Source organism: Megalops cyprinoides, chromosome 18, assembly GCF_013368585.1.
Source record: "Megalops cyprinoides isolate fMegCyp1 chromosome 18, fMegCyp1.pri, whole genome shotgun sequence".
NCBI lineage: Eukaryota > Metazoa > Chordata > Actinopteri > Elopiformes > Megalopidae > Megalops > Megalops cyprinoides.
Genome location: NC_050600.1, coordinates 15,468,717 through 15,481,520, shown reverse-complemented (window position 1 = coordinate 15,481,520; position 12,804 = coordinate 15,468,717). Strand labels below are relative to the sequence as shown.

The 12,804-nt window shown below is 39.8% G+C and overlaps 1 protein-coding gene across 1 annotated transcript; it reads right to left on the bottom strand.

Moving 5' to 3' along the window:
- Positions 1-234: 234 nt before the first annotated feature.
- LOC118793623 (neuromedin-K receptor) lies at positions 235-11,353 on the bottom strand. The gene is made up of 5 exons (XM_036551849.1): positions 10,986-11,353; positions 6,730-6,918; positions 6,161-6,311; positions 1,079-1,275; positions 235-550 (listed from the first exon to the last, which is right to left on the bottom strand). Exons 1-5 carry the CDS (start codon positions 11,351-11,353, stop codon positions 235-237), a joined length of 1,221 nt encoding a protein of 406 aa, XP_036407742.1.
- Positions 11,354-12,804: the final 1,451 nt, after the last annotated feature.

The window sequence follows — 12,804 nt, the reverse complement described above, 5'->3', positions numbered from 1 at the left end:
TATTTTCAATGTAGGTAATCACACACTTTTTAATAATATTTAAAATCATGGCAAAATACTGGCTGTCTTTTATTCTTCTACACTTCTTTATAAATTAGCAGTATTACACTTGGACAAACACAAGCAAACACACAAACACGCTGAGAACAATGCCACTGCACTTTCTCACCAGCGCCTGCCTCCCCCTTCACGATGTACTCCATCTGTGTGAGTTCAGGATGGGAAATGGATGCTTCAGGAGAGCTCCCTGGTGTGGGCACTGTGGGCACTGTAGAGGCTGAAGCTCAGCGAGGTCATCTCGCTGTTGCTGAAGCAGCCGTTGGCGCCACCTCTGTATTGTGATGCGCAGCTTTTCTGCCTGCCGTGGTGGGGCCTGTCCCCATCGGCGGGGTCATACGCTGCCACTACGCTTGAATCCACGCGGGACACGGTGTACATGCTGCTCTGGCGGGTGGGGTGGAAGCGGGTCGCCTGCAGCTCCAGCTCGTCGTAACTGGACACCTTGACGAAGGGGCACCAGCGGAGCGCGCGCTTGAAGCCGGCCCGGAACCTGAGTGCGGCCAGAGAGAGGAATTCTGGGAAGTGAGATGCTGTTCTCTGCTGAAATCTGTTGTTTGGTGTAGTTAAGCAGAGTGCATAACTGCACAATGTAAACATGCAATGCCAAAAACATGCCATTCCAGACATAATGGGGTGGATTTACAAAAGTTATACGTGACACTGTGCATGACAGAAAGCCATCCTTGGAAACAGTGTTGTTCAGTGATGCATACAAGTTTTTCTGACCACTTTGTCTTTTCATTTTCAAAAAAGGTAACAAATTGAGTCATATGCTGCTTGGTGTAGTATGAAATTTGATTCAGTTTAAAGTACAGTTTACAGTAGTTGCAATTCTCAAATAAGCTTGTCAGTCTGTTTGTGTGTGTGTGTGTGTGTGTGTGTACATGTGTGCATTCTATATCATATGCTTCATGTTCAATGAAAATTCTTAACTAGGTACTTCTGAATCATTTTTCAGCATAAATGAATGAATGAATAATGTGTGGATCTTTGCAAAGAAAATGCATGCTGTACTTACCTGCTGTTGAGACAGCAGTATATAATGGGATTGTACATGGTAGAGCTCATGGCTAACCACATTACTGACAGGTAGATCTGCTGAATATATTTCCACTTGCTCAACAACCGGTTGAGTCCAGTGACAATGAAGTATATGTGATAGGGCAGCCAGCAGAATGCAAAGGTCAAAACCACGATGATCATCATCTTCACCACCTGCAATAAGGGAAAAAAGAGACACAGATTACTTCCATTGTTCAAAATTGTAAATGATTGTCAGATTTAATTTGCGAAAATGATGGAAAATTGCGTTTCCAAATATTTTGCCACGTGTGATTTCGGAAAGGGTGGCATTGAGGCAAAGATGGCTACGCTGTCATTTCTAGGAAAAACACAAAAAACATCTGCTGTTCATGTTAGCACCCCATGTGCCTCAGCAGAGCAGTAGTGCTGCACAACTATGGAAAATGATGATGATGACAATGATGATGATGATGGTAGTTATTATTGTTATGATTATTATCACCTTATAAATTACAGACCCATTCTACTCTTTCCTTATTTTTAAAAATACAAGAGAAAAAAGAGCCAGAACAATACAATATGTGTGGGAAGAATTCCAGTCACACTGATGCTCAGTTCATTGTACAATAACTGCTCATAACTAGTATGCAAAATCTGTCTTCCAACTAGCCTTGTGGTTCCATGCCAAGCTTTTTGGAGCTAAGTACAGCATTTGACACAAATGACCATAAAATTCCTGTGACTCAATTAAGTGTAGTAGGCTCAGTCAGTCATGCAGTATCACAGTTCTGATTATACGCAGTAGTTCTTACACATTGAAGGTTTCCTCTGATCTCTTCTTAGGCCTCTTTATTATGTCCACTGTTGTGTGAATGATACCCAACTTTACAAATTAATGCATTTATAGCAAAGAAAATTCATTGCTAATTGTTAAGATCAGAGATTATGTTTCTTGGTCTCAGGTGACTTTGTATTAAAATGACAATAGTTTGTTCAACATGAAAATGTCTTCTGTTGACTGCTGAATGAAGGGATTAAAAACCTATCACTTTCTCTTTGTTGAACAAATGCTCTTTGTAGCATGCACTGTTACTGTCCAAAGCTATGCTTCCTTTGCTGAGCTGCTACTGAGGCTCCTACTGTGTTGACTGAAATGACACTTTGAAGCCATCAAACGTATTCAACAAGCTACATACTATACAGGTGTGTAAACACCCTCCTTCTGTCTTTCTTCCGCATGCCCCCCATTGCTGGATGCTGCTTAGACCCACATCCATTTCAACAGTCTAATATAAATCTACTCAGCCACTCATCAGCATACATACCCTGTTCTATTCTGGAACCTGTGACCATTGCTGTTAAGAGTATTATCTCTATTGTTTTTCTAAGCATGAGCATTCCTGCCCATTAAATTGCATGTTAAACTGTCATGTCGAAGGTGTGAGTTTGTATTATGCAGGTAATAGAGTTGAATGCTAAATGACCAATTTAAGCGTTGTGCATACAAACAAATAGCCAAAATGTTTTGTAGAGCATTACATCCATCTGCTTATTTCACCTTAAATACACAGTGTACATACACTGTAGATGGTGAGATGCTTTGGTGTGTGCATCATTGTGACCAGCGTGCATCAGGTCCTGCTGAGTGTGGTATGATTTCCAGAACCAAAAATGATATTGTAATGTTGATGCCAGACATGATGCAAGCAAGGAGGAGGAGGGTGGTAAGACGGTCTGGCAGCTCTTCAGCCATCAGAACAATTCTCGCAAAAAAGGGCTGTTAAAAAGCCACTGCCAGCAGCTCCCTCATCACATGGCGTCTCCCCTCTCACACTAATGAATAACGGAGAAAGGCCAGATGCTGGAACACTCTCCTCATCCTCTTATACAGAGGGCAAGAGGGCATGAGGATCCAGACACCCACACTGCCCCAAGCACCCCGTGCTGGGATTCCTACCTCTCCTTGGACCCCATCTCTGTGCACTGCACCGGGAGGGATTTCCTCTCATTCTTGTGACTGAGTCAACCACCAAGTTGACATAAGTGCCTTGCCAACTAAGCCAGTGGGAATAGCTTATTTCTCCCTTATGGTCATCACTCTCCTCGCTTTTGACATCGCTATGATTCCTATGTCACAAGCTCAAGCTAAGGCGTTATGACAATGACACATTAGACACCAGAGGTATTCATTTGATATATCACCTCCTTTGATTTAACAGATAAAAAATAAATTTGCAAATAACTAACCCTTCATAGTGTGCTGTCAGTTTTCCTTTCCTAAAAAGGTTTTTACTCAAAATTTGAGCCATATGTATTTGTTGCATTTTCTTGGATTTCAATATATCAAACAGTGGTTTCATTAGCTTGGTTACACACTGTGCTCCTCCATATTAATCATTTTAAATATGTGGTCACCAGGAGTAATTCTTCCTCCAGATATATTATTATGTACAATGCCTTGGTAAGGTCTTGCTAATAATACCAAAGAAGATGAAATGTTCAATTTAAATTAATAAGCCCATTGAATTCACATCTGGACTATTGCTGAGGACATTTAAAAATTAATCAACAGTTTTATTCCTGTTATCATGTCACACTAATATTACTATAAAGGGAAAAGGAAGTCAGTGGCTCATGAAAGCCAGATATCCACATGCCTTGTATAAAGGGAGAAGATGAAGTCAATTGCTTATGCAAGGCAGACATCCGCATGAATTCTAAACAAGTGAACTGCCAAAGACTGAAATTAAACATTGTGCATGCAGTGATGCTCCATCAATTTAATGACTTCCCCAGCAATAATTCCTTAGTCTACATTTGCATGTTGACTAATATTCATAACATCACCCTTGGAAGAAGCACAATGACCAAACATTTAAGAAGATAGGGTTTTCCAGGCCACTCATGAAAATCAAATAGTATTAATGCATCCCAACATGCATCACCTGAATATTTGCAGATGAACTAATTATTATCTTAATTCATAATGTCTTTGTTAGAATATGTTAAAGTCGCAATATACTATAGTAATTTGAGATTATGTATTCCGTAAAACCTGTTGCTGACACAAAATGTTGTCTGTTCGTTAAAATGTTGTCTGTCACATCACAGAACCTTAAAGCCCTTTTTAGTATTTTTAGTATTTGAATAAACATTTTCACAGTCTACCTTGATTGCAACATATTCAGTCGTTGAATTATATCTGAGGCTGATAATTAGAAGGAAGTATTTTCTACAAGAGCTAGAGGAAGTTCACCATAAACAGCCCATTCTAGGAAAGGTATTCACCTGGAGGCAGAAAGCAGTGCTGGGGAATTATCTTTTGTTTGCATTCTGACGAATGCATTTCAAGATGACTACACAAAATTACACTGACATTCGATCACTATTAAGCCACTCCTTGACTTTGGGTAGACTGGATATTAATGAAGATTGGTTCTGAAAACATTTGGAAGCAGTCAGTAGTAATTGCGCTGAGCTTGGCTATCCGAAACTGAAATAAAATTGGATGTGCAACACATCCGGTGATGGGGCAACTTGAGGTATCATTGCACAGATAAAGTGTGGACATAGTAGAGGGTGTTGAAAAACAAAACATAACTTTAAGAGGGTTATGATACTAAATATTCTAATATTAACTACATTCATTGGTATTTATATTGTACTTGTACATGTATATTGTATGTACTGTATATTGTATATATCGTGTATGTGTTTTTTTATAATACAAATATTCAGACAGCATTAACATCTTATGAATATTTAACTTAATCCCATATTCATCTGTGTTTATTGTGAGAAATTAAATGTTTGGCTGATGTTCCAAAATGTAACGCCACATACGACATTCCATTTATGGGAAAACAGGATTCAACTCCTGATGATGAAGCATATTATGCAGTAAAACTGAGAATCACTAATTAATCTATTATTTATGTTATTTATTCCATAATATTTATGCAGGCACTACAGTCTATGTTAATGTTTCCTCTGGACCTGTAACCACTGTCAGTATAAATAATTGCAATCTGCTTGTCTGACCGATGCAACTCAGCACTGGTCGGTACAAATAAGGCCAGGGTCGGCTTACAGAGTGATAATCAGAAGCTCAGACATGACTCTGGCTTAATTTTGTACAGGCTTGTGGAATGCTGTCATAGGGTGCAAAGGGGCTGTGTGTGCCAGACTCACTCAGCCTGCTGGATAATTGGCATTTGTGGAGAAGGAAATGGCCGTTTGACAAAGTTGTTTTCCAGGAATGGCACAGAAAGGAATACTTGCCCATGACAACACAGCTAGTTTCTATCTAATGGGTTCTGACAGGAATGCCTTGGGACATTTTCCAAATCTGTCAGTTTCTCTCAGTACCTGCTGACCTTCTCTTTGACTTAAAGAAATAAATGAATGCTTAGTCAACACGGTACCTCCAGTATCTCCAAACAGTGAGGGTGAAGTAGGAGATCTAGCTTTGCTTTGGTGATGTTTACAGAAGGGGATGCCTTAGTAAATAGATGTTAATTCGAATGTATTATTGCCAATACCTGCTTTCTGAAATAAGCCTATTTTGTCCAGAAAATCACTGTAACAAATTCACCACTACAGGACAGATTCAATCAATCATGAGTTAAGTTTCCCACAAGTTACCATTTCCATTTTTTTTGTCATCAGTGAAAGAAGCTCTGCGTTTAATTGCCAGCAGAATCCCTGGCTTGGCAGCAGATTGAATTGGCCCATTATACTTTGCAAATATTCCTAACATATAAGCATCTTGCAGAAAAAAGAGAAATTAATGTGTCACGCATATTAATGGCTGCATCACCCCTAAAAGTGCTCACTCCTAATGGGAAAATGACAGCTGTTCCGATGTCCAATTTTATCATTATTTGTTAGAATTCAGGGATTGCACACATGACTGGCAGACTGTGAGCATGCCAGTTCAACCATTTGGAAAATGATTTTGTCACGCCCTCTACAGAACATTAAAAAATGGCCTTATAAATATTCAGTCTTATTGCTAATGTGTTGAAAGTACTGTGTTGTTTCTTCACATTACTACTTACACATATGCACAACTTACCTTCCTCTTGGCCCTGAGCTGCTCATGGTAATTATCTGATGTATCTCCAGGGATCTCTCCTCCCCACAATGTGATTCCCACAAAGGTGTAGGTGATGCCCATCACCACTAGGGGCAGCATGTACACCAACACAGTCACAATGATATGATACCTGCACAAACAACAACAAAAACTTCTTAGGATCACTTCATATCTGTGATGATGCATATATCATTGTCAATAAAAGGAAATTATTGTGCATAGGTTTATAACTGCCTGCGTTTTTATATTCAGTGTTAAATAAAAGTGCAAAATGTGCATATTGTAACAGTTATGTTGTGCCATTTCAATCTAACAAGCCAAACTGTGTATTTGCAACACTGTGCCATACACACTAAGCAGACATTTACAGAATTGACAATATTTGTAAATTTGCTATTGGAAAAAGTCCCCTGCATTGCAAATGAGAGAATAAGGAACACTTTACATTCCAGTTCTGATACTGGGGGGAACAGCAGACCTCAGAGGAAATTGAGCGCTAAAATGAAATGAGAGCGGGGAAAGGAAAAGGAGAAACAGTTGGCCCTCACATGAAAGAGTCCTCCAAGGGCCGAGGCCAGGCCACAAAGCAGAGCGTCCTTCTGGGGATGGTCTTGGTGGTGGAGTAGAAACACAGCGGGAAGGCCAACACGACTGCCAGAGCCCAGATACAGACGATGACCACTTTAGTCGCCTTTGCAGACAGTCTGGGCTTCAGGGGGTGAATAATGGCCATGTACCTTCACAGAAGAGACATCAACAGCGTCAAGGGACCGCACTGGATACATTTCAATACATGTCATTTAAGACCTGAAATAGGGGCAGAGTTTGACAGACAGGGTTTAAAATGATCTGTCATCCCAAAATATACCCATCACTATTTTTGTATATTGGCAAATTTGAAATTCAAACAACCCTTCAAACAACTCAGACTTAACATAAGCAATTTTGGAAACTTTGTTTGACTTTTAAAAATGATACATATTTAAGATTATTCATCTTATTTAGAGGTTAGTCTAAATAAACAAAGTAGCAAACAATGCATCCAAGCATTCTAGTGAGCTGACTGTCAAGTATCTGTAGTCCCATGTCATTTGTACACAGCTAAAGGTAAATGTATGCTAGCCAGCTCAGTATGCAGCAGCTAAATTGCATTCTTTGTTTGAGGAGTCACAACATTGTTTTTTTTTAATGGTATCAAGTACAACCACAAGGTTTCCCCTTTGTCACCAGGCCATTAGTTTCTGAAAGATTGCTTTTCAAAGGAAAGAAATCCCCGACTGATGAAGGAGTTTTCCTATTGTGATCTGCCCATTCATGCCTGTTCGATGTCAACACTGACTGTGACTGATGCCCACTGCTGTAGCAACTCTGATGTCAGCAATCCTTTGTGTTGGAACAGGAAGGCTGTTGAGATGTGACACTCTGTCTTGAGTATTGGTGCTTTCAGCATAACCCACATGACCTAACAAGCCGGTGTCTGCCACCAGTGATATTTTCCCTGGTGCACATTTGGCCGTTGCTCTGAACGCCATTAAATACGACAACAGTCTCTGGCATCTGATCTACTGCAAAACTCCACCAATCCCACAGATGCTAGTATTCACTGGAATCTTCTCTTGTAGGTGATCCGTGGCCCATGCTATTTCAGAATTCAGATGTTTGTACAGCGTTTGCTTAACTCTTTAAAGGTTAGGAATGTATTTTCCTGAGTAATTAATCATGTTCAGGATTCATTTCGATTTACTCACATTCTCTGGTACAGGTAAACACGTGACTCCTCCCACACCGACTAGATCAGAATGTTACTGCCATCTTGTCAATCACAGTTGTTACGCTGAGGGTGCACTTCCTTGTTTAGCTTCAATCCAGTCAACTTGATCAATTTCAGTGCTCAGTTCAGTCACGCATTTTTTCCATAGAGTTCCTGTACACAGAGATACTCCTCTGTCATCTTCCTTTGGAAGATTTCTGGGGCACTGGAGATGCCAAAGGGTAAAAGCAAGGGTGCGCTGAATGTTGTCAGATCGCTGCTCTCGCTGCGCAGGGAAGTTTGCCTGAATCCCCTAACAGTGTCTGCTGAAGAGAAAACATTCGCTCCAGAGATTTTGGCGATAATCTCCTCTAACAATGATCAGATGAACCGTTCCATTTCCGTGGCTTCACTTAGTTTCTTCAAGTCCATGGAAATGCCCATTTTTGTTATTGTTCAAGACTTGCACCACTGGTGCAGACCACTCAGTGAGTTGCATGACTTTCTCTATTATCCTTTTTCACTTCATGCGATGCAGCTCCTCCTATCCTTTCCACATTAGTGGCATTGGAATTCAGCGGGCCATGTGGACTGCACATACTGGAGCACCTAATCCTAGTAAGATTTTCACAGGCTCTGTTTTGAGGATGCCATTTTCCTCAAACGCATCACTGACCTCCAGTGTCTGTCACAATCCCAACATCAGCTGCCTTGAAACAACTGTGTAAACTGGTCATGCTTTCTTCTTGCACATACTGGGAGTAAAGGAGAAAAATCTGCTTTTCAATGTAGTACTCATCTAAAAATGCCTTAAACTCAAGGGCTAAGTCATGACAACGTCCCATCAGTTTTATTGTACTACAGGTGACCAATGTACTAACAAGTGGAACATGTCAATCTCAGACCAGCCCTGCTAACTAGAAATATCCATGTAAACCAAATCATGAAACAATAAAAACCTCACATGTAGAACAATTGGAAAATGAAAACAAGGCATAACATGCCTTAAAAAGGACTACACCGAAGTTGTGCATGTGTTCACTTAGAGATACAAAACAGAGCCTGGCCAGGTGGAGTCAGTGACAGACCACACTGAAATAAGTGAGAGATGTGAGGGGAAGACAGGTTCAGAGCAAGACATAGCCATTGCAAGGCAGGAGAGGTTGTAACAGAGATGAGCTTCCTTTTGAAATGTAATCTATACATTACATTCTTGGCATTTAGCAAGGGCTCTTATCCTGAGCAATTTACACAGGTGGATACACAACTTACACTGGATACAGACACTGTGACTACATATTTTCAATATATATGATAACTTAATTCCAAATTTTAAACTCCACCTCAACAAAAAATCCCTTTAAAGTCCCCATATTAATGGCAGAGGAGGAGAAGACTGCAAAACAAGCAGCTAGGTACATTATGCATCAGCCCAAGGGACAGTGCGAGGCCTGTGTCACTATAGATAAGGAAAGATGGAAAATATTTGCACTGTTCAAAGAGAAATGGAATGGTCAGTTGTTTGAAGTTTCTAAGGATAAAGGGAGAGGAGGTGTAGTTATAATTCTATATAGTTTACTGTATTCTGTATAATTTATTGGTCTGTACAAGAATGTGTTACATCAATTCAATTTTGTACTGTCTTGTCATGTCTGTAAAACTCATATGAATTTAAAACAATTTGAATTTCACAGATAGATGTACTCAATAAGTAAATGCCTGCCTCTTTTGTATTCAAATGCCAAATGTAATCTGGTGTAATTTTAATACGGTGTAATATGGGGTAATTGTAATGATTTGCAAAACATCTGTCCTGTGCAGTACAGAAGGTCTCAAGTGTGACTTTGATGACAGAAATTTCTAAATTTTGCTGTGTGATCCTGCTGATTGTGCGTGTATGTGTATGTGTGTGTGGTGTGGTGGGGTGGGGAGGAATGGGGGGTGGGGTTGGTGTCGTGGTGCTTTAGAGAAAGTGAAGATAGTGTGGTTCTAGTCCACTGAGTGAAATATGACAATGGCATTTCAAACGCGCCACCAAAGCTGACTGCTGATCCTAACAGCTTTAATAAATTGTCACTATTTTGCTGTCTGAAAATATTTTCGCCTGAAGAGTACAACAAGAGAGTGAAAAGATTAACAATTTCAACAAGAGAGTGAAAAATAGCTTGGTTTGAGATTACACGCCAAATCACCCTTACTTAAACAGGATGAATTAATTTAAATCAGTCAAATCAGACACTTACGTCAGTCTTTACTTTCTATTTCTGTTGAACTCCCGAATCGAATTTACATAAACAGCCGAAGGTTGTTCAATTTTTAACGACCCTCCTCTATAAGCATGACACAACCCACCGAAAAACAAACCTGAACGCTGCAACATACTGTAACCACTTCCAGCCACCTGCAACTCATGTTCCATAATGTGCAAACACAAAGACATACATTTATACAAATTACAACAGGTCACAGTAAATTTCTTCGTCTTTTAATTAATGTCTACACCAATAATTTCCATGCATGCATTTTGGGAAAGCTCTGCAGTTAAACGTGATGATGATGATGATGATGATGATGATGATGATGATTTCGGCTATTCCGACAATGACTGCACTAAAGATAGGTACAAGTTATGATCTTTTTAAACGTCATAAACGTTTTCAATAGAAACTACATATTAACATGTCATCACACTTAAAAAACCAAGTCATTAACGCTAATGATGGTCGTTATCAAGTATGTTTAATTCAGTTTCAATTTCGGCTTTAAAAAGTAGGTTACACAAACATATACGAGTCCTTTTTGGCTCCGTGTTTCATTAACTGAACCCCAATATTGCGTAATGGTATTAAAATGTTGAACGAGACAGCTACATTGGCAAAAAGCGGATGTCTGGGATGGGATTTGTTCGTTTCAAACTTGGAACAGAGCTCAGAATTGCAGCGCTCTGTGCTTTGCACAGATGGGCTGGATTACTGACGTCGACATCATTGATAGCATAAACGATTTTATTTTAAGCGTTGAACAAATACTATTTGTGGGGAAAAAATGCCTTACCTGTCAACAGCGATGGCTGTCATCGAATAGATGCTGGCAAAAACTGCAGTGACAGGAAAGAAGTTGTGGAACTTGCAATAAGAGTCACCAAAGTACCATTCACCATGAGCAGCATATATGAAATTAATAAGAGTGTTAAAGGTGGCCATTGAGGCATCGGAAAAAGCCAAGTTAAGCAAAAAGTAGTTGGTGACAGTTCGCATTCGCTTGTGTGCCAAGATTATCCAAATTACAATCAGGTTTCCGAAGACTGCCACGGCTAATACGAAGCTATAGGCGACTGACCATAGTGCGATTCGCCATGGAGGCTGAACAAACTGGTTGGTAAAATTCCCTAACACGTTGGATCCATTAACTGATGATGCCATTCCAAAATATCGTTCTGTTATCCAGAAATAAAAATCGAATTTAGACGCTGTTTGGAACGTTACGCGAAAGTGTAAAGGGAATTGGTTCGTAGAGCACAGCAGCTAGCCACAGCAATGTCCAGATAAACCTGTGTACTTCGAAAAGAACTATTTCGTTTGAATCCCATTTAGCTGAGAAACTGCCACCGTTAGGAAGAGCAGGCTTTGAAGACTGGATATTACGACTCCCTTCAAAGAAGGTCACCACATGCAAAAAAGGCGAGTCCACCCACTCTTATGATCAAATGCAAATACGAAAGCGACCGTTTACTGCTGCAGCACTAAGCTTTTATTTTGTGTAGTGCGTCTCTTCCGACATCCACATTTTAAACCTTCAGGTTATCTCTGGTTGACAAGAAATTTCATTGACTTTCATACATTGAAATTGACCAGGGTTGGTGAGACGTGTAACAGAAAAGGACGTGTAGGTGACTGTTAGGATTCAGTGTTCTTTTCTTTACGCTTTCTTTTCTTTCAATATTTATCATTGTGAAGTACCACTGTTACAACAGTTTGTCCACCGCTTTACCGCCAATGCCTCTGTTTCTTAACACTCTTTCACCAGTTGCAACTTATCAAAACATCCTGTTTGATCTTCGTCTACACATTACAGAACACTGATGTTGTACCTCCATGTTCAGATGCATATTATGTAATTTCGTTGTCCTGAACAATGACAATAAAGCTCTCATCTCTTATCTCTCTTGTATAGCATGGGAATATACTGTAGTTTGGGAAAGGGGAAGTTGCAGTGCATCATCTAACAATGATCAAACAAGTGTTATTCTGCACAGGTTTGCATGCCTGCACTTCACTAACAGCTGCTGAATTTCAATCAGATGTATATGTTATATTATACCTGGCTTCAGTTGTTTTCATTTAAACAAGACTGAAGACCCAGAGAAACCAACTTTATCATCATCTACTGGGAAGGAAAAGCACATTTAATGCTGAGACCACCATTTGTCCAGAGTGGCGTGTATTATATTGTTTCATGGATGACTGCTGTCCAAAGTTTTTGAAATGAGACATGCAGATTTGTGTGAGGCCAGCCCTGGTTTTGTGACAATTTGGGTCTCCTGACAGTTGGTTCATGACATTCCCTGACTGTGGAGTGCTGGATAGGGCTGATAAAATCAGGCACCAGAATGGTCTGGTCAAGACTTTCCTAGACGTCAGATCCTGAGTTTATAGTGTTCCATTATATTTAAGAGAATGTAGCTTCATGCCTTACCAGTCAGAAATTTCTTTTTTTTATTACATTTTTTTCTGGTAACTGGGATATGATATTGTGAAGAAGCTGGCCAAATACTTCTTACATAAAAAAGATTTTCTTTTAAAAACACAGTAGTGATGTCAAAAAGCCTTTATGCTTTATTACAGGGCAGATTAAAACATGTATGTAAAAGAAT